This window comes from Quercus robur, chromosome 12 (genome assembly GCF_932294415.1).
Source record: "Quercus robur chromosome 12, dhQueRobu3.1, whole genome shotgun sequence".
In the NCBI taxonomy this organism is placed as follows: domain Eukaryota; kingdom Viridiplantae; phylum Streptophyta; class Magnoliopsida; order Fagales; family Fagaceae; genus Quercus; species Quercus robur.
This window is the reverse complement of record NC_065545.1, coordinates 11814812-11836217: the sequence shown is the minus strand read 5'-3', so window position 1 is coordinate 11836217 and position 21406 is coordinate 11814812. Positions and strand designations below refer to the sequence as shown.

The 21406-nt window shown below is 35.3% G+C and overlaps 2 protein-coding genes across 5 annotated transcripts; one reads left to right on the top strand and one right to left on the bottom strand.

Annotated features, from left to right (window-relative positions):
• The first annotated feature begins 1764 nt into the window (after window positions 1-1764).
• Window positions 1765-5709, top strand: LOC126710483 (serine/threonine protein phosphatase 2A 57 kDa regulatory subunit B' kappa isoform). Of its 2 annotated transcripts, XR_007649674.1 has the most exons (3): window positions 1765-3446; window positions 4445-4774; window positions 5063-5287. XR_007649674.1 is itself a non-coding variant. In XM_050410957.1 (2 exons), the coding sequence occupies exons 1-2, from the start codon at window positions 2268-2270 to the stop codon at window positions 5417-5419; spliced, it is 1536 nt and encodes a 511-aa protein (XP_050266914.1). In that variant the 5' UTR covers window positions 1772-2267; the 3' UTR covers window positions 5420-5709. The 2 variants fall into 2 exon arrangements, 1 of the variants encoding a protein (XP_050266914.1); XM_050410957.1 differs by lacking the exon at window positions 4445-4774 and having other exon boundaries at window positions 1772-3446; window positions 5063-5709.
• A 6203-nt stretch (window positions 5710-11912) lies between these two features.
• On the bottom strand, window positions 11913-19711 carry LOC126710485 (cyclin-A2-2-like). 3 transcript variants are annotated; one of them, XM_050410959.1, is made up of 13 exons: window positions 19513-19711; window positions 18815-18895; window positions 17347-17703; window positions 16813-17092; window positions 16393-16523; window positions 15774-15866; window positions 14901-15034; window positions 14187-14262; window positions 13345-13421; window positions 13232-13265; window positions 13002-13151; window positions 12767-12901; window positions 11913-12345 (listed from the first exon to the last, which is right to left on the bottom strand). In XM_050410959.1, exons 3-13 carry the CDS (start codon window positions 17641-17643, stop codon window positions 12277-12279), a joined length of 1476 nt encoding a protein of 491 aa, XP_050266916.1. In that variant the 5' UTR covers window positions 17644-17703; window positions 18815-18895; window positions 19513-19711; the 3' UTR covers window positions 11913-12276. The 3 variants fall into 3 exon arrangements, with proteins under 3 accessions (XP_050266916.1, XP_050266917.1, XP_050266915.1); XM_050410960.1 differs by lacking the exon at window positions 18815-18895 and having other exon boundaries at window positions 17347-17708; XM_050410958.1 differs by lacking the exon at window positions 18815-18895 and having other exon boundaries at window positions 19513-19710.
• Window positions 19712-21406: the final 1695 nt, after the last annotated feature.

The following is a 21406-nucleotide window of genomic DNA, read 5'->3' as shown; positions in this document are numbered from 1 at the left end:
GAAGTCGGTGATTTTTATATTTGATAATGGTTTTTTTTGGCTCTTCTGACTTTTAAACCGTTGGAACCAAAATTATGCAAAAATGAGACTTTGGAGGTTGTTAATGACGATGGTTTTGGTCTCATGTTGATTTGTTGTATGATCACTCTTTGGTAAAGTTGAGGACCATCTAATTTGTGGGATTTTTCTGTTTAAAGGTTGTGAATATTGTTTTGTATATATGGTGGGTTTTATTTATGGGATGAATGGCTTGAGATTGATTGCTAAGTGTAGAGGGAAGAAATATTAGATAATAATGAGTGATTTTAATTGCTTAAATAGTTTGTGTGTAACAAATTTAACCCTTAAATAATATGGTTTGTTTATTATTCATTAGAGTTGGATACAATTCTCTCTCTGTATATATATATATATATATAATTCAATAGTTATAATAGGATAAGGAGATTTGAATATTAAATGTTTTTGTTAGTAATACTAGATTTTTTTTTTTTGAGAAAGAAAAAAAAAGTTTATTTTCTACCCACACTTTGATGCTCTAAATAAGTTTATTTTTTAGACTAGTTTTAATGAGATCATCTCACTTAAAAAAATGCATAAACCTTAAATTAAAAATTAAAAAAAAAAATCTCTAAACACTCATGCACAATGCATGTGAAGATAAAAATTAGAGAAATATTATATCCACAACATTTTCACAATAAATTTTAAATAACAAGTTGTTATTGGTTATTATGAATGGATAAAAAAATAATTTAAATTGTGAATTCAAATTATGAAAATATTGTATATATATCGCTTCTTTAAATATTAAAAATAATACTTTATTGTACTACTTTTTATAGTTACTATTTTATTTCATTCCATATCATATCACATATATAATAATATATATATATATATATATTTATTATGAATTTTCTTCCTCCTATATGCGAATTTTAATTAATTTATGCAAAGTAGCCTCGAAGACCACACAAACCCAACCAAAGTCATCATACTAATCGCTAGGTTGTCACTTCCCAGTTCCTATAAAAAGAGAAAAAAGTAAACAATGAGTTAAAATAATTCACACATTATCTTCTCAAAAAAAAATTCACATTCACAAAAAAACAAACAGAAAACATTGACGATTGACTTGCTACTAATATCTTTTTCTTCTATCCTTAAATTATTATTTTTCTCCGTACTGAGAAGGATATTACTTATACACATTTTTAAAACAACCACAAATTTCCCATCAACCGATGGAAAAAATAAAAATAAAAACCCAACTAATTCAGACAATAGAATCTTAGTCGGTGTAAAATTATTATTTTTTAAAATAATGATATAGTAAAATAGGATTTTAAATTTATAAATTTCTTAAATAATAAATAATAAAGCTTTACCTATTAATAATTAATATATAATATATAAACTACCTTAATTATAAAAAATAAGAATTAATTAGAATGTAATCAATTGATCCGTTAAAATGTAAACATGTGACAAATTATTTAACATGAATCTATATCCTAAGGAGCCTATTGAAATATAAAACACGTATCTAGGGTTTGTATCTCATGAAAATTTTCACAAGACATGTTGGATTGTGGAAACGCACACCCTATTTAAATCATGTACAGAAGTTTATTTTTATTTTTATTTTAAGAAACATATACAGAAGTACTTGACCCAAGTCTTATGGGAAAAATATGTTTTTTTTTTATATATATTTTTTCATAAAGTCTGCAATTTTTTGAAAATACCACAGTTTTCCCATCAACCAAGAAAAAAAGAAAAAGAAAGAAAAAAGCTCCAAATCTTGCTAGATTCTCTTATCATGGAAATGAAACTCTAACTTGAAAAACTCACACAAACCTTGATTACCAATATATCCACATTATCTCTGTTTCTTCCTTCTTATTAGATCTTCATCTCTCTCTTTCTCTAATTATATATAAACACAATCCATTGTTTCTGTTTCTAAATATATATTTATTTTAGAGACTTCAATTATTAATGGCTTCCTCCCACTATATATCATTTCAATTTAGTATCTGCTATATTTGCTTTTAGATTCAGATTCATTCATTCCAATGCGATCTCCAAAATTTCCTCTTTTGTTTTCCACTACTTCTTTCTTCTCTCTTTTCCAATTTTCCCTCCAAATTTTTCATGACCTAGATTAGATCTAGGGTTTGTTTTTTGTTTCTCTAAATTCACCAAAATCAAAACCCAAAAAAAAAAAAAAAAGTATTTGATTTTGATCAAAAAATATTACAATGTTGAAGCAAATATGGAGCAAACTGCCTCGGAAGTCATCGAAATCGAGCAACGACTCGTCGGCCGAGTCAACTCGCTACTCCAACTCGCCGCGCGCAACATCGCAATCGCAATCCAACGGCGGAGGAGGAGGAGGAAAGCGCACGGCGGTGTTTCCGGCGAGCGTGGTGGCCGGAATCGAGCCGTTGGTTCCCTTCAAGGACGTACCGAACTCCGAGAAGATGAACCTGTTCGTCAGCAAAGTGAGTCTCTGCTGCGTCACCTTCGATTTCACCGACTCGTCGAAGAACTCGGTCGAAAAGGACGTCAAAAGGCGAACCCTAATCGAGCTCGTCGACTTCGTAGCCTCGTCTTCGGGCTCGTCCGGTTCATGTTCTATCCGATTCACCGAACCGGCAATCCTCGCTCTGTGTAGAATGTGCGCAGCGAATCTTTTCCGAGTTTTTCCGCCGAGTTACCGGTCGAATTGTAGCGGCGGCGGTGGCGACGGCGGAGGCGATTCTGACAACAACGAGTGCGACGGCGATCCGATGTTCGACCCAGCGTGGCCGCATTTGAATTTGGTATATGATTTACTTCTCAAGTTCATTACTTCATCTTGCGTGGACGCTAAGGTAGCTAAGAAGTACATAGATCATTCCTTTATATTAAGGTTGCTTGATTTGTTTGATTCCGAGGATCCTAGAGAACGAGATTGTCTGAAAACTATTTTACATAGGGCATATGGGAAATTCATGGTTCATAGGCCATTTATTCGTAAGTCAATTAATAATATATTCTATAGGTTTGTGTCTGAATCCGAAAGACACAACGGGATTGCGGAGTTATTGGAGGTGTATGGGAGTGTAATTAGTGGGTTTGCATTGCCTTTGAAAGAGGAGCATAAGATTTTCTTGTGGAGGGTTTTGGTACCTTTGCATAAGCCTAAGTCTGTTGGGGTTTACTTTCATCAATTGTCGTATTGTGTTACTCAGTTCATAGAGAAAGAGCCGAAATTGACTAGTACGGTCATCCGGGGGTTGTTGAAATTCTGGCCTGTTACTAATAGTCAGAAGGAGATGATGTTTTTGGGCGAGATTGAAGAGATTTTGGATGCCATTAACATGGTGGAGTTCCAAAAGATTATGGTGCCGTTGTTTTTGCGGATTGGATGTTGTATTAACAGCTTCCACTTTCAGGTACGTGAGATTCTACCAGTTGATGCACATTATTGGTCTATTTATTATATCTTATGGATTTGCATAATTTGTTCTACATTTCAATTTTCAAATTAGTATAATGTGTTACTGATGTAATAAGTAAAAATTAACACTGAACCATGTTTGTATGTTTCTAATCTCATTGGCACCAGGCACATAGCAATTAGTAGCCCCATTGATGTAACTCTAGGCACAAACAATGAACTTAGAGAGATCACTGCTCCAATTATCAATGCAATCAATGAAAAGGATACACAAATCAATAGTTTTGATTGAATGTTGGAAATAGAGCACATTTGAAATCTCATAAGGAAATGGATTGAAAAGAGGTGTGTTTCCTGGCATTACAAATTTGAGGGGAGAGAAATAATGACATTGTAATCTCATAAAGATATTTTTAGTTTATCACTAGCAATACGAAGAGATAGAGTCCAAATCAAGGTAATCCTTTGTAATACTATCCAATATTTTTGACAGGGTTTTCTTCTTAACTGTAAGTGACGAGAAAAGGAACACCACATACCAATGACTTGTAGATGGAAACTGTTCATTAAAAAACCAGTTTTCTAGATTTAATCATTTTTGAGAGCCTTAGTGGGTTTTTCTTTTTCAGTGCGAAAATACTTAGTTTTGGCCACAATTTACTTCATCTTGAGGAGGCAGACAACTCTAAATGAAATTTATGTGAATAGATGTTATAAGCAAATACTTCAATTTGTGCTGGTTTTTTCTGAGTTTTAATGTCAAGTATTGAAGGTTTTTTTCCTTTCTTAAAATCTTATCTGATTGAAAAGAGGCGTGGTCTTACATATTTAGAAACGGACTTCATAATTGGACCCCTCTCTTGCTTCCCCTGCTCCCCTCTTCTGGCTTACATATTAGATGTTACGGAATGAAGTAATACTTTGATTATATCTAATTCTTCACGTCTTGAGGGAGTTTTGAGAGATAATTGAGGATTATCTGTTCTTACTTAGGCACATTGATTCGATTGCATTACTGGAGCAGAAATTGGTGTTTATTTTGTTGGCTCAAAGGACTGCGAATCCCAAAAAGTTTTATGTGATTAGTCCAATTTGTTGGAGTTAGTTGTGATTCCTCTGCTTCTTGGCTACAACTGTTTCAAGGATTTTAAAGTACGTTAATAATTTAAAATCCTTGAAACAATTGACAATTGCCTTCCACCAAAAGCGGCTGGTCACGGGTTCAAGTCCAGGAACAGGAATCAACCTCTCCAGTAAATTGGGGTTAAGGCTGCTTACCATGACTTCCCCAAACCTTGCAAAAGTGAGAGTTTTGTGCATTGGGTATGACCTAATAATGATCTAACTTTTTTGGCTAAGGCCACTCTCTTGATAGAATTTTGTCGTGGACTTAAATGGAGATGTGATTCTAATTTTAGGGTTTCATTCTTCCTTTTGTTGCCTCATTGAGTTACTGTCCCCCCTATAATCCGTGCCCCCCCCCCCTTCTTTTTCTTCTCTTTCCCTACAAGAAAAAAAAATGTTCCTCTAGCAGCTTTTGTGATGCCTAAAATTTGTCTTCTCATTTGGAAGGAAAGAAATCACTACTTCTGCTGCCAATTATTGTTTCAGGTTGCTGAAAGGGCCCTTTTCTTTTGGAACAATGACAACATTGTCAACTTGATAGCACATAACCGTCAGGTGATTCTTCCCATCGTATTTCCAGCATTCGAGAGAAATGCCCAGAGCCACTGGAACCCAGCAGTGCTCAACTTAAGTTTAAATGTTAGAAAGATGTTCATGGAGATGGATGAGGTTCTTTTCCAGTCTTGTCATGCTCGCTTTGAAGAAGAGGAAGCAAAGCTAAGCTTGGCAGCTGAGAAGCGGAAGGAAGCATGGGAGCGATTAGAGAATGCAGCCAGTCTCCAGCCAATAACTGGAAATACTGCTGTTCTGGTAACTCCTCTAGCAACCTCAATCACCTGCTAAGTGCCATTACTAATCTGTAGTTATCTTAAGCTTTCCTATCTTCTCTTTTCCTCTTTTTTTACGGTGGTGGGAAACCAGAAGAAATGTACTTAAAAACGGCTGTTGTTTTGGACTGGGAAATTATTTTTTGATTGCCCTTACAGCCTGTTGTAATTTTATTATGATCCTTTGTCTTCCATTACTACTGTGTGGAAATGCTAATTGCTTCCTTGAAGAAGTAATGGGAAGGGCCAAGCCAAGGATCATAAAATTTTCTGTACCAGCTAATGGCTAATTGATTTTTACTCTCATCTGTGTCTTTGTATGTGCACCCCATGCGTGCGGTCTTGTGCCATGTATGTGAATGTATGATAAATGTTGGTGATCTTTGCTTCTTCACTAGTGGACCAAATTATAGCTCTTAGTTATTAGGAAATTAGCTTTTCTTGATGATAGTCAATTTAAATTCTGAAAGATTTCTGGAGTGATAGTAGGATGGTGTATAGAATTACACAGGGAGAGAGGTGCATTAGTACAAGACTTCTATATTTTATATCCACTGCTGACTGGAGTGCTTTTAAATTTTTTAATTTTTGAGGAACTGGAGTGCTTTTAATTTAATCCCTGGTTTTTAACCTTTTACATAATTGCCAGAAGTATATTTAAAACGCATATTCCATTTAAGAGGTCCTTGAAGCTACTTGTTTGGTTGGGAGAATGAAAAATTGGAAAGATAGAAAATGTGTTTTTCATCATATATGTGTTTGGTGGGAAGAAGGATGGAAAAGTGGAAGTATAAAAAGTAAATTGTTATTATACACTTATTATTAAAAGTAGAAGAATGAAAAAGGTGGAGGTAGATTTGTACTTCTCTTTTTAATGTCATTTGCTCTCCTCTCTCTCTCTAAATTGGAGAGAAAAAAAATGGTGAGCGTAGATGGAAAAGTCTATACACCCACTTTTCTTTCCAACCAATGCGAAATTACATTTTTCTCATTCTTTTCTTTTTGCTATGATTCCATCCTCTCGCCTTTCACTCCAAACAAACAAGATAATGAATACATTACTGTTGAGAGGGCAATAATAGCAAGTATACATACACCGTAACTCGGAATATTCATTGCCACGTTAAATTATTTTTTACTCATCAAAAAATATTCATTGCCACGAATTATTAAACAAAGCATTGCAATTCTATATTGTGATGGACTGATGGCTATGATAAAAACGAGGCGCCAGCCATCTTTGAAAAAGAAAAGAAGGACTCTTGTTTTTGGGTCATGTCTATTTTACCACCGGTTGCTATTAGTGAGCAAACCATTAATTTCATAGCCTTACTAACAGGATCTGTTTCAATAAGTTATATATATTATATGTAAATGAAAGGAGTTAGGAAATTTAAATGATTAAGATTAATTTTAGTAAATTCATAAATATTTAATTTTTTTTATAAGAACAAATATTTAATTTTAAATGTTAATTGTTGTCGAAACAATGAAACATGAGGAAAAATGTCATATCCTAAATCTATTTTTTTTTCCTAATACCAAATCTACAGTTATTATTCAAAATAAAATTTGTTTCTTATATAGAGTTTATAAAAAATAATCATATAAATTTATTTAATATAAATAATTAATGCACAATTATAGATAGCTGTAAGGTGGTGGGCTGTGCTAGTGGTGTTGGGCTGCTTCATGCGACACTAGGCCCAAGTTTTCTGGATAAGAGAGTTGGAACCGGTCCAGCTGCAACTCAAGTTGGTCTGGCTTGTGCGCAAACTAGGTCAGATTTGCCAGGAACGTGCTTACGGCAGGCAGAACTGTTTCAGACAGGTTGTGGCAGACAGACATAATAATAATAAAATAAATAAAATATTTGGCCACTAAGTGGAAAATGACCAAACAGCCCTTGAACACAATTACAGTAGCAATATTAATCATTTTTATGGAAGGGAAAGAATAGAATAGAAGTGAACAAGTATTAATATGTATGGGTTAATCAGAATGTTAGGAAATCAACTAAAGTTCGGTCCGCATGAGCAAAGCCAGAGAGGAAAGAACGTTCCTTCTCAACGCAATTAATCTCTCAGGAAAAATCCTGTCGTGGAGATTAACTACCCTGAGGGAAACAGACCTGAGTGGTTTATGCACAGAGGCTCCTTGTGGTTTTCACAGAGAGCAGGACTTCATGAGGGAGAGAGTGAATCAATCTACCGGTGCATGTCTGCCGTTCAAATTCTCACTTTGTTTTCTTTCTGGTTGTTTTCTTTCTTTCTTTCCCACTCGTTTCTTTTTCTATTTCTTAGTTTCTCTTTTCAAATTCCTATTTCTTAGTCAAAGTTCCCATTGTTCCTCTATTTTCTGTTCACGGCAAGACCCTCTTTTTATAGTGCCTGCCGTGATTGGATTTTACAATTTTAGCTCTAAACCTCTTTTGTCTGGTCTGGGTGTACTGGTCGACCATCACTGTTTCGTCTGGGTGCCACCCCCCATCACCAGACAAAGAAGAGTATTTTGTTTGCTTGTCTGCTGTGGCACCCTATCCTTAGGGATGGCAATTTTTGCCCGACCTGCGGGTACCCGGTCCGACCCGACCCTAATGGACAGGGTAAAACCCGGCCCGATAAAGAATAGGGTCGGGTTTGGGTTTTAAAAAAAAAAAACCCGAACCGGGTCCGGGTCGGGTTCGGGTTTTTGTAAAAACTCGGCCCGACCTGACCCGAACCCGACCCGTATATATAATATTATTAATAAAAAAAAACCCTAGGTATAAATACTACTCTTACACTTCTAAAAATCATTTTCCTAACCCTAATTTCTCACCTCTCAGCCGCCTCTCTCTCCCTCACTCTCAGCTGCCCCTCCCTCTACCTCACTCTCTCTCTCTCTCTCACTTGCTGTCGCCGGTCCCTCCTCCACCTCACCGAGCTACTCACTCATCCACCTCGCCGCAGAGATCGCTAGCTCCTCCCTCACCACGCCGCTCACTCCTCCATCTCACCGCAGACACCGCTCCTTCCTTCCACCTCTCTCACCTCGCCTTGATTGGAAAAAGAAGGGATTTTTGTTGGTTTTTCGTGGTTCTATTTTTGGAGTTTTGGAGGAGTTGAAATAGTTGTCGGCTTATACTCTGATCTGTTCTGTATTTTTATATTTATTTTTATGAAAGATTTGATCTGTGTTTATGGTCTTAAACTTTGATCTGTTGGGGGGTTTTTCATGGTTCTGTTTTTGGAGGGGTTAAAATAGAGGTAGGATTAGACTCTGATTTGATCTGTATTTATGGTCTAGACTCTGATTTGTAGTATTGAGCAGAATTTTTGTGTTTTTTACTTTGTTTTGCATTGTTCTTGTGATGGTTTCTATTCTACACGACTTAAAGATTCAGGCAATATTTTTTTTGTTGATTTGGCCATGGAATCGCCTGAGGTGGCGGGGCCCGTGGAGCCCGACGGGGCGGGTCTGGGGCGCAAAAAAAAACCCGTTTATTAAATGGGGCGGGTTCGGGTTTTTTGGGCAAACCCGCGGGTCGGGTTCGGGCATTAAGAAACCCGGCCCGAACCCGACCCGTTGCCATTCCTACCTATCCTGCTACGGTCTGGGTTTTTTCTTTCTCCTTATCCCTCATGGCATGCACCTAGTGGTTCTAACTCAGCTTGCCTCTTTTGGGTAGTAAGTCATCCCAGTAGGACACCTCCCCGAAAGAGCTTGAGACGAAACCTCAAAAATAGATTTTTCCCCTCTTCCCACCACCAAACCATGTCCTCTGAATCTCTGACCCCCGAACTCATCATGCTCTGTATTGGCTGGGTACAGGCTGGTGGTGCATGGGCCTTGCGCATGCCTTCCTTCCATATGTGTCCAAAATCTGTTTGCTGCCCATTCGTCTGTCATGGTCTAGAGGCTTGCCTGCATAGCCTGTCATCCGTTTTCTTTGACCTTTTATGTGGGTTGCTTCTTGATTTCTCACTCCTCTTAAAAGTTGGGTTTTATTTGATGATGGACCTTATATTTCTTTGGCCCACTTCTTGATTTCCCTCATTTCCTGCCATATTGTTCTGTTATTCCTACTGTAATGACTCAATCCTGTTGGGCCTCTTTAGGCTAGCCGTTTACTCTTTCCCCCAATGACTTGGTATGACCACTGGTTTTTCTTACTTATGGGCTCCTGTGTCCCTTTTGTTTTTCTCTTGGGCATCCTTGGCCCATTTGCTTTCTTTGAACTTTCTTGGCCCTTTTGCTAATTCTGCATTCCCATGGGCTTTTACTAACTTTATTGAGCTTCTCCGACCCAATTACCTTATTCTCATCCTTGGGGTTCATGGGCCTGCCATAAACCCCTTACTTTCTTAGTTTGCATTACTTTGGACTTGCGGTGGCCCTTTCTCACTTTTCTACATTATACACTGCCCATGGGATGCTATTTCTCTCTTTCCGGGTTTTTAAAGCCCACTTGCCTCTTCAAGGCCCATTTGTTTATTTCATGGGCCTGTGATCCATTATTCCTGCCGTTTAGGCCTAATGGTTTTACTATCTGCTTGTCAATTCTTTGCTGCCCTTGTTATTGGGTTTTTCTTCTTTCTACCTGGATTCTCACAAATGGCCCTCAACAATAGCTAAAATATGCATTTACTCCATTAGCTTGTGAATTGATACTTTGATATAAATGCAAACTTTGTTGAGGCGGAAACTTAAATAAATAGAATTTTAAAGAATGTACTACATGATAAAAACTCATGCTCTTTTACATGAGATCATATAAAAAGCTATCAAAAAAATTAATTATTTTATCTTTTTTCATAAAAAATTTCTAAAAATATATTTTAAATCAATGTTCTTAAGGCATTTGTTAACATTTTCCAAATAAATAAATAGTATCTTCACTCTAGTTGTTTGTATTACATGTATTTTTTATTATAATTTACATTAATTAGGTTTAAAAATGTGTTCCTTCTAAAAAGAAAAGGTTTAAAAATGTATGGGCAAATTACAATAAACCAATAGTGGTTTAGTTTATTTTCACTTTGCCTACCCGTGGGTTAAAACTTAACACTGTGCCCATCTATGTTTAGCCCGTTTGGTCTCTGTTACCCCCCTTTGGCTTTTTCGTTAAAAACCAACTTTTACCTCCAAAATATAACATAACATGAATCAAAGGTTAGGGTTTGAATTTTTTGAGAGAGCTTGGGGTGGGAAGTTGAATTTATTGTTTGGAAGATCTCCTTGCCATGGTAGAAAATGGCATACTTAGAGATGTTGCTGAAGAAAAAGAAGTGGGAAAGAATGCTTAAAAATTTGAAAGAAACAAAGAAATGAATGTCTTTAAAAACACTCGAAGCTACAATTCAGTTGCAAGAGCAAATGACACAAAAATTCAAAACATAATTGGAAAGGATATTGAACCACATAGCTATTGGTATTGAACAAAATCCATCTCCTTTCATTGGTTCATCAATTTTGGCCTTTTGCAGTAAAATTAATCTTTGAGTGCATATTTGAAACTTTCAACATTTTTTGCCCATTGTTCTTTCCCAAACATCATAATCACAAAATCAAAAATCAAACAAGACAACATAATCTCAACTTCAATTTCTTATTGCATTCAAAACTCCCAAATCTCATCATCTCGTCGTTGTCCCTCTCTCTCTCTTGTCCACCTATAGCCAATGCAACCACCATCAAAATCCTCCACCACCACTGAACGCCCCACAATCCACAACCATTGCAAGCCATAAGCCACAACACCACCAAAAATCAGATCAACCACCACTAGCAAACCAAAATCAGATTAACCACCAGTAGCAAACCAAAATCAAATCAATTCCACAGCCTAAAAGCAAGAAAAAAAAAAAATGAAACCCACAAAGTGTAGTCCGATCAGCATCCTCAACTCTAGGTTTTGCTGGGTTTTCATCTGATCGACCTCCTCAAGGCTGAGTTAGCTGGGTTTTCGCTGTGGTGCTAGATTGGTCTCCTCAATGCCACATAGAGAGAAGAGATGAGAGAATAAAATTAGAGATCTGAGTTTGAGAGAGAGAGAGACAATGGGATGGGAGCTTGAGAGACAATGAGAGGTTGAGAGAGAGGATGAAACATATGAAAATTGATGCCCAGCTTTATCTATTTAGTTTCTCTACAGAATTCCGTATTTGATCTTGTTTCTTTGTATATTTTTGTTATGTTTTTGGAGGAAAGGGATAAAAAAATATAAGCAAAAAGACTTCTTACCTATGTTTTTACAAATTGTTAAGTTTTAAATCACTTATAGGTAAAGTTAAAACGAGTCATACTACAAATGGGTCTAATGTAATTTGCCCTTAATGTATCATGATTGGTAAATTACAATTAGTTATGAGAATGTGTAAAAGATAAAAAAGATGGAAATAAAATAATAACATGACTACTAATGTAATTCAACAGAAGCATAGTAACAATAAATGTTAGATACTATATAAATATTGCTTGATTGTGCTAAAAGCAATGAAAATGCTGCAAATGAATTGTGAGCTACCTTTCTGCAAGAACTACCTTTTCTTTCTTTCTTCTTTTTTTGATACAAATTTTCAATAAGTTACATTTCCCGTTGCAACTTTGCAACTCAGAAATCCTAGGTTTTAGAAAATTATTCAGCCAAATGGCATATAACTTACGGCCTTAATGGGTCATGCTCTAACAGTACAAGATTACAAGGACACAGATCTGGAAGCACCAGAACAGGATCAGATGTTACAACAGATGACACAATAAAGAACAAAAATTGTAAAAAATTACTAGAAAATAAAATTAATAACTTGAGATCTGGAGCACACTTGTAGTATCAGAACGCAGAGAGCCCTTCCAACACATAAATATTTCAGCTCATCTCATGTAGAAGAGTCAGCTATCATGATTTTGGAACAATGAAAGAACTGGTTGCGGAGAGGTCATAGTTGCCACACACTTGAACTGCCACGAGATAAAATTTTATCAGATTAAAAGGAAATGCAAAACTTTTTCTTTTTAGCTTCATATTGATACTTAAACTACATTTTGAAGAATCTAAAAGCGTGTTGTTATTGGAGCTGTTCTGAGCTTCTGATTATAAGCTACCACCTAATTAAGAACTATGTAAAACTAATGCTCCATTTTTTGTTGGCTCACTTTGACTGAATGAGAGTTGGTTCACTGAGGCTGAATGAAAACCCCTAAACCTTCTCTTGGCTTTGCTAATCAGACAGTAAGATTTTCAAAAGAGCCTAAAACCACAATTTTAATGTACCCTTCAAAAGCATTGGAGATGCAAACAGCTGGAATGATTACTTAAGAAGATTCAAATAAAATTTGAAAGACATAAACCTTTTGCATATGGTCCTACTAAACAAATTACCTTCTGTTGCTTATACTTCTCACGTATAGCATTTAGAGAGCAACCCTTGGTGTTCAGTTGCAAATCTTCCAGTGCAAGGACTGTGGTTTTCAGTTCTGATGCATTGTAACTGGTATAATGCTCTAAGGTGGGATTCTGCATCAAGTGCAAGTCAATAACTTTTTAGGCCTTTTTTTTTTAATTAGAAGGAATAAAAATTTTAAAATGGAATGAGGGAGTCACAAAAATTGCAGACCCATGGGTGGTCTGACTGATTGAGTGTCCATCTGGCGAGGAACACAGCAGCTGCAGCAATGAGGGAAGGTAGAAACTTCAGGAAGCTATATTCGAGAAGTGTCAGTTCTGCTAAATAATTTGCCAAGAGCTCGAGTTCGATAGAAGGAAGCTGTACAACAGAGTAAGAAATAGCAAATTTAGTTTTCTAAATGCAATACAAGAGGTGAAGAATACCATCACTTGGAATACCTTGTAAGAAGCTTGTGCTGCTTGAATGAATCTCCTGAAAACCAAAGATTTGGGGAAAGGTTAGTGAATTCACTATTGAATGGCATTTTTCAAAAACATAGGCAGTGCATTACCTGAGAAATGTTTTTGTGGTGGGAACAGATAGCTGGAAGTGCAAGAAATTTAAAACATGACTTTCCAGTTTTAAAACCTGCCATTTAACGTCAACAATGAGGGATTGTTACACACTGCACATTGGTTATTCTGCTGTGATACATGGTTTGGAAACTTGAGATATATATATATAAGACCGACACAAGACATACACGAGGCTTGCCCTGAAAGTGCATCACATGCTAATGAGTTTCACCCTCCTTTCTTAATTCTGAAATTTTAGGGAGACAAGGTTCTCAACTTCTCATATTAATGTTGACTCCTCACAGTACATTATGTTTTTTCTTGGTGAATGTTGAAGGATAGGCAGGTTGCTTACTTTTACACTGACTGTACTCAAAATAACCTTAATCACAACTATATGGGGTCAGATGTGTGGCCCTAGGCTCTAACTTTAGACTGGTCCTTAGCTAAATCATGGGCCCATTTCATCTTTTCTCCATATGATAACTCACACTCATTTGACCTTTTCCTTATCTTGTGGTGCCTTTCAACTCTCAAGTCTCAAATAAAATACTAATTATTGGATGGTCTTCATTGACCAAATTATGTAAGACGATTTCCATCTACTAAACCTACCACATTATTTCTCTAAGAACAGTGTCATATGCTATTTCTCAGTCAAATTATATATGCTTAGGTTCTGAAATTATGACCACTGTCAAGATAATGATCACTGTAGCAAAAGCTGAGCACTAACACTCAGAATGTTAAGATTGAATGCAGCACTAGATCAGATGCCAATGTCTCACCAGAAAATATGAATGACAGAAACTTAAATGTCAAGTAGCCAAGAGTATACCTCTCCTCTCGTGTAGGTATTGTCTGTGATAAAGCAGAATTCCTCCACTCTTGGTGCAGAGATTTCTTCATACTTACTTCAAACCACAACAGAAAAGAAGCAAATCTTAGAATGCCCTAATGATATAGAAAAATACATGATACCTAGTGTTACCAGCAACATGAAATGCTTTCAAGATTTTTGGCATATATTAACCTCAAACACAACGAGTTAATTTATAAAAATTAAAAAAAAAAAAAATGTAATGGTGCTAAAACAAAAGAAAAAGACTACACTAATTCATTCATGCTCGCACACCTAATCACAGGGAGGGATGTCTTTAAGCTGTCTGACTTCATCGATTAGCCTAAATAACATTTTCATGATAGTAATAATAATAAAATTACAGTTTTCACAATAAAGTAGCATGCTACATTTTCACTGACATCCCCTAGTTTAACACCTACTTGTCTCATTACCTTTTTAGAAGACTAGATCATTCAAATCTTACCATATTCAACAAATCATTTGTAGAAAATTAATATGCATCATCATCATCAAAATTACTTGCCAAAAACAAAAACAAAAACATTCTTATGTTTATCAGCCTCACACAAACCACAGTTTTGACTGGGAAACATTTTAATAATGAGAAAACATTTTGAATCGCAAACTCAAATTTAGAAAAATATTGCACCTTATTAGACTGGAACCATTACAAGATTTAGAACTTACGAGGTGATTAGCATGCAAGTAACACCAAGCAACTGGAGTCTTGTTTTTTCCATATAATTTTGAGAAAGAAACCGATCAATGAGATTCACTGTGAGGTAAAGTGTGTCTGGAACCAGCCCATATTCTTCGGAAACCTGGAAGAGGAGACACAAGTCAACAAAGACAAAGGCAAACAAAGCCATTTAACACCCAACTAGGAAATTACCCACATTCAACACTAAAAATTCTAGACGTTCTGTATGGATGAATACTTCAAAATAAAATACCATTATATGTAGAGCATGATAAATAACAAGAGTTTCAAGTTGCTGTCAATATATAGCACTGGATTATTTTCTGCTTAAGAGCAGAACAAAGCCAGACCCTGAAGTAGATTTAAATGAATAGATATTCTGCATTATGAATGCCAAAATCAAAGTTAGTATTGCATTATTAGAGGAGCACACACTGAAACTGAACAATATTCACATGGGGCAGAAAAACAAAAGCATAAAGATTTAAGATTTTCTCCCATGGGGATCCTTTTTTCCTGCCCATATGAGTTGGAAGAAAATTATATATCTAATGTGACATCAGCATCAGTAGACAATTATAAATCAATAACTAACCAATCACATGAGGGTTGAAAAACATGATGTAAGTTAATGAAGAAAGATGGAAGACAGATTGCTCTTTTAAAATTAATTGAAGAAAGTAACGTTATCAATATTATATTAGCAGTTTAGCACCAAAAAGTGGCACATATTCAGGTAGAAAAGAAAAGAAATTTGATTGTTGCATGGGTTCATTTTTTAAGCATAGCCTTTTGGACCTCTCATAAAAAGAGAGTATTATGAGTTTGTTAAAGGAAGGGCAATTCAGATGGTTACCAACCTCCACAAGCCAATCAATCAGAATTCCTCGCATGCTTGGAGTGATATCTCGCTGCACCTTTTCCATGTAATTAGTTGATGGTCTACAATCGAGCTGAGGAGGGAGAGATTTTTACTATGAGTTAGCTTAACATGCATTGCTTATAGAAGTAAACTTAAAAATTAGCAGTCAACAAGAAAACTAATATAAATAATATTGGAAACCTTGTGTTCCTCTCTGTTAAATAAGAGATCACCCACAAATCGATAATAAAATTTTCAGCAATCTTAATGATTATGTAGTGCCATATTACCGTAAGCACTGAGGACACTTTTCAATGATGGAAAAAGCAGCAGCAGCTATGATTCAAGACTTTTTATACGCTGATATGAAGAGTGTGCGTTTGGTTTAGCTTTTTTCCGGAGCTTATTTAGCTTATTTCATTATGTATAGATTTTTAAAGTCTCACTTTTTTTCAAGGTACAACTGTACTATTACCACTTTCAACAAATAAGCCAATCCAAATGCACACTAAGACATGCAAGTAGTGAGTTCTACAGTTAAGCAAGGAAAATAGAATTGGCATTAAGTGAATTTAAAATGATAATTACAAGAATTAAATAGTATTTGCAGCACAAACCTCTGCAACACGTAATTTACTATATATATCAGGGGCATATGAGCTACAGTCTTGAGGATCTTTAAAGTTTGAATCAATATCCACAACGTCTGGACCATTAGAGGTTCCTGATTTCTTGCAGACCACATCTTCTGCATTATTTAAAAGAAACAACATCATACTCAGGTAATATTATATTAGAAACATAGTGCTATAACCTAGAAATATCCTTCTGAAAGGAAAACAGTATTGTTGATAAATGATATTCCTTCATTGCCTAAACATCAGCAATGTACTTCCTGGACCCATTATTTAAATTTCCTTCAAAACTTATATAAGTTATTAAATAGAGGAATTTAGTGTCTGTATAATTTGATCAGTTAAAATAATATGTTCATATACTTTTACATCCTGAGGAGAAATTTATAACAGAGAACAAACCTTTCTTTTGAGAACTTTGGAGTCCGGCAGGTTTTGAAGAACCCAGTATCAGAGGCATATGATCTGGTAAACCACATTCTCTTATGCTAGAACTCATGCTTGTCTCTGTTGGCTCTTGCTCTTCTAGCTTAACTGGTAATGTGACCTCTTGTGATTCCACCATCCTTATTTTGGACAATTCTTCAGCTAACTTTGTATTTGCATCTTCTTGCATAGGTGAAATATCTGCAACCACCTCAATTTTCTTCTTTGTGAGACCTCTTCTTGCCTGCTTGCTAGTCTGTCATCCAGCAATGTTAATGGTACTAGGTTCAGATTATTTAGCAGGAATAGATATATTATGCAACTAGTAGAAACCTATAGGATAATATATTTGCTAATATGATCACTATAGAAAACAACAGTCTCCTAATTTTTACAGGCGGGTAACATAATTTTAACAAATTGGAAGTTACTAGACAAATACAATCATAAAATATTGCTATATATAAATTATCTTATTAGATTACAAAGTAAACGATGGTAAATCCTTACCTGAATTTTTGTTGGATGGATGTTAATATGTGAATTTTCACATAAGATATTAGTTACATCCTCAAGCACTGCCCTTCTCTTATGCTGTATGCCAGCAGGGGCACCTGTAGAAGCATTGTTCTCATCTGATGCTGCTCTTTTGAACTGAGAGCAAAGAACATGCTTCTGATCTTGCTTAAAGGAAGGTTTTGAGGACGGAAATATCCCTCCTGATGAGCCCAAGGCTTTAGCCCTTGCTCGTGTGATTCGGGCAGTAGGCTCTTCAACTTTGGCAGCAGTTTTATTTTCTTTTTTCATAATTGCGTGCCTTGTAGAAGAGCAATGTATGACTTCAAAGTGAAATATTCTTCATTGAACCTGCACTTCAAAGACCAATTCAATGTGAGAAAATAGGAAAAAGCAGCTGACCCCAAGTAAAAATGCAATGTAATTTATGCTCTCAACCCAAGCAACACAACAATTCAACTTGACAAAGCCTTTGCAGTGCCCTCAAAAATAGAAATGAAAAAAGAAGAGCAGCAGCCTAAATCAGCTATGTGAATCCTTCTTCCCCATTACTCTCAGAATAAAATTGTTTGGAGGAAAGTTCCTCCAACCCACTACAAGGAAACTCAAAAGAGCAGCCACTTGTACTTTTAGTTACATAACCTTTACAATAGTTATATGACTTTCAAGATGACTTAACGAGTCATCTACATAAAATACACATAAATGGTCATTTGTTCCGCGACCCGTTGTAAACATGGGTCATCATCTCCACAGTATAATAGTGGAAAGTTTATTGGATAGAAATATTTTATCACAAAACTATAGGAGGCACTCTCCATTTAGCCCATTTCATTCTCCTTGTAACAACTGCTTCAATTTCCCTTCCTTAACATTTGACTGATAGATTTAAAGAATATAGAAACTCAATGAAACATAAAAGGATGTACCCAGTGCACAAAGTTCTCACTTTTGCAAGATCAGGAAAAGGTAATTGGTAGACAGCCCTACCCCCAAATTTTTTTTTTTAGAGAGACTGACTTGTTAAAATAAGCAAACGAATATTGTCCACAAAGGACCTATTGATAAGAATTGATATCAATACCACCTCTACATCCATACTTAAAACAGTTTATCAAAAAGCATACGCATCAAATGCAGCATTGAATAGCTTGCATTTCTAGTGATGTTTCTGAAAACAGTCCACATTTGTTTCAAAAATTCAAACTTTCACCCTGCTTTTTGTAGTAACAGTTTAAGAGTTAAAAACAGTATGAAAAAGAGTTAGCAGATTTTCCAGTTTATGCACCTGGCCAAAGCACACACACAGTTTCACAGAGTCATAGTTAGCATAATTTTGAGGTGCATATCAAGCCAAATTATTAATAATAATAATACTTTTCAGTTTTTCTCCAAAAATAAAAATAAAAATCAGTTTAATCATATTAACAAAAGCCTATTAACGTAAAATCAGAGGCCCTACCAAGAAGCTATAAAAATTAAAAGTAACGCATTTTGTTCTAGCTCGCTATTACTGCAATCCTCTGTTTGGGAGCTGAGAAACCTGAGGAAAATAAAGGAAAACAAAACTTCCATCAACTAAAAACTTGCTTTAGAGAAAAAGAAGCCTAGCTGAGCAAACATTAGACTTTTACCTCGAGCTCCCAAAATTATATATATAAATTTTTTTTTCGGTTAGAACAATTTCTGCGGAACCAAACAGAGATTTTAAAACCAACACCGAAACCCTAACTTATTACAGATTTTCTCTACTACCGCACCGAAAGCCTAAAACCTTCATATCACAGAGAGAGAGAGTAAAAAACGACGAAATGAACAAACACACGACGTGATTAAACTCTTAACCCCAAAAACTGTCCATAATCATCTCCAACACTAGAAAATCACAAGCACGCACAATGCGATGAAAGCGTAAAACGAAATTTCAAAAAAAAAAATTTAATTTAAATAAAAGAAAAATAGAGAGTCTCGGTCACAGATCTATGTAGCGAAACTGAGGAGAGTGAGTTTCCATAGAATCAGTGACACTTCATCGATCCAAAAACCAGAAAAAAAAATGTAACGACATGAAGCTCCAGCGTACGAAATTCATTACGCACTTCGAAAAAAAATTAAAAATTTAACAAAAATCAGAAATGTGTGGAAGAGTGCGGAGCTTACTGTGTTATTGGGAGCTCCCTCCGAGACCTTCAGTGATGGCCTAGAAACTCAGAGAGAGAGAGAGAGAGTGTGTGTGTTTTATGAGATAGAAGAAGCTTCTTCTTCAGAGAGAGAGAGAGAGAGAGTGAAGTGTGGCTGTGGTTAGATATAAGCGGAGCGTGAGGGTGAGGGTGAGGTTGAGCGGGACGGAGATACAGTTTAAACTTACAAATTCCAAGTGGGGAAATCTCATTTGTTATTTCCGCTATTCTTTTCGCTGCTTCCACTCTCTTTGTTTCTTCTTAATTCTACTTGTCGCTTTCATTGCCTTTCTTTGTTTTTAATTTTTAGTCCTCTTTTTAAAAATTTAAACCAAAAATAAAAAATAAAAAAAATTTTATTTGTTTTCAATGTAATTTTTCCATCCATTCCATACTTTTACTACCAAAATTATGTTATTTTAAGATTTTTGAAAAAATTCAAACTAACAATAAGATTTTTTTTTTTTTTTTTTTTGGTTTAGAAAACTAACAATAAGATTTGATGAAACTAAATGGAATGATTAAATTGAAAACAAATTAAAGTTAAAGAACTTAAATGGAATGTCCAATATATTAGTATTGTTATTTTAAGAAAATATTTGTCCTCGTTCAAATAGTTTACAAAACTGTTTTCATGATGCAACTAGGCCATAATTATTTAAGAAACAAACTTGGAGAATTCTATGAATTTCTCTAAAGGACGTATAAAATCTATTTAAAAAGTTAAATAGAGAAGACTATTTATAAACAATGAAGATTAGCCTTTAAAAATGCACACTTAAAAGGTCATTTTGGTTGATACAAGCCCTCTAAAACGTTGTCTAGTTGCTAAGGATTGAAAAACTCTATTTCCCCTTATTTTCCTATATAATTTTCACTCATTGCAATTGTCTCATTCAAGTGAGTATGACTATGCGCTTATGTGAGCTTAACATCTGACTCAAGCAGCTCTCAAGCAACAATCAAGCAAACTCTTATGAGACTTCACTTGTATCTCACCTAAGCATCTCAACTGAAATGTCAATCTAGGAGCTATGTTTGTTAATAGGGGTGTTCGTGGTGCGGTTTGACCAAAACCATAACCACATCACACCTTAGTTTTGCGATCAGAGGTGCGATATGGTGTACAAGGTGCAGTTTGAATGGTTTTGAGCTGGTATAATTTTATCAAAATCTTGGGCTTATATACTCAAACAAAAATTAACAAATATATAACCAAAAAAGAGAGAAAAGTGTGTGAGGCATAAAAGAAATAAACCTGAGAGAGGCCTAACTTTGAGATTGAGGGAGAAACCATGAAAGTGTTATAGATACAAACAATGATATTGAAAGGTTTCTAATAATATATATAAAAATATATATATATATATATATATATATAAAAGGATACCGAGAGGTGGCTTACCTAGGGGCTAGGGTATTTTACTATTTGTATTGATATTATAAATGTATAATATATATTTAATATAAAATAAATAAATAAATAAATATTATATATATGTATGTAGGGTGCAGTGCGGTGTGGTTATCTAATTACAAAACTGCACACTGCACTACACCATACAGTGCGGTGCAATATGGTTCATAGTTACTTGCGTTGTGGTGTGGTTACGCTATTTTGCGGGCGGTTATGGTGCGGTTTGGTGAACACCCCTATTTGTTGATATAGAAAACTATATTTTCCAATTGACATTACATATCTCTTCAAATGAGTATTACGCTCGCTTGAGTGAGCCACTAAAACATAATTTTTATTCTTTTAATCATTCTTCATTTTTTTTTCCACCATTAAGTAGAATCACCCACTTTTATTATTGTTGTTATTTATTTTAATAAGCATCACCCACCTATTATACACTTATATACACATGGGC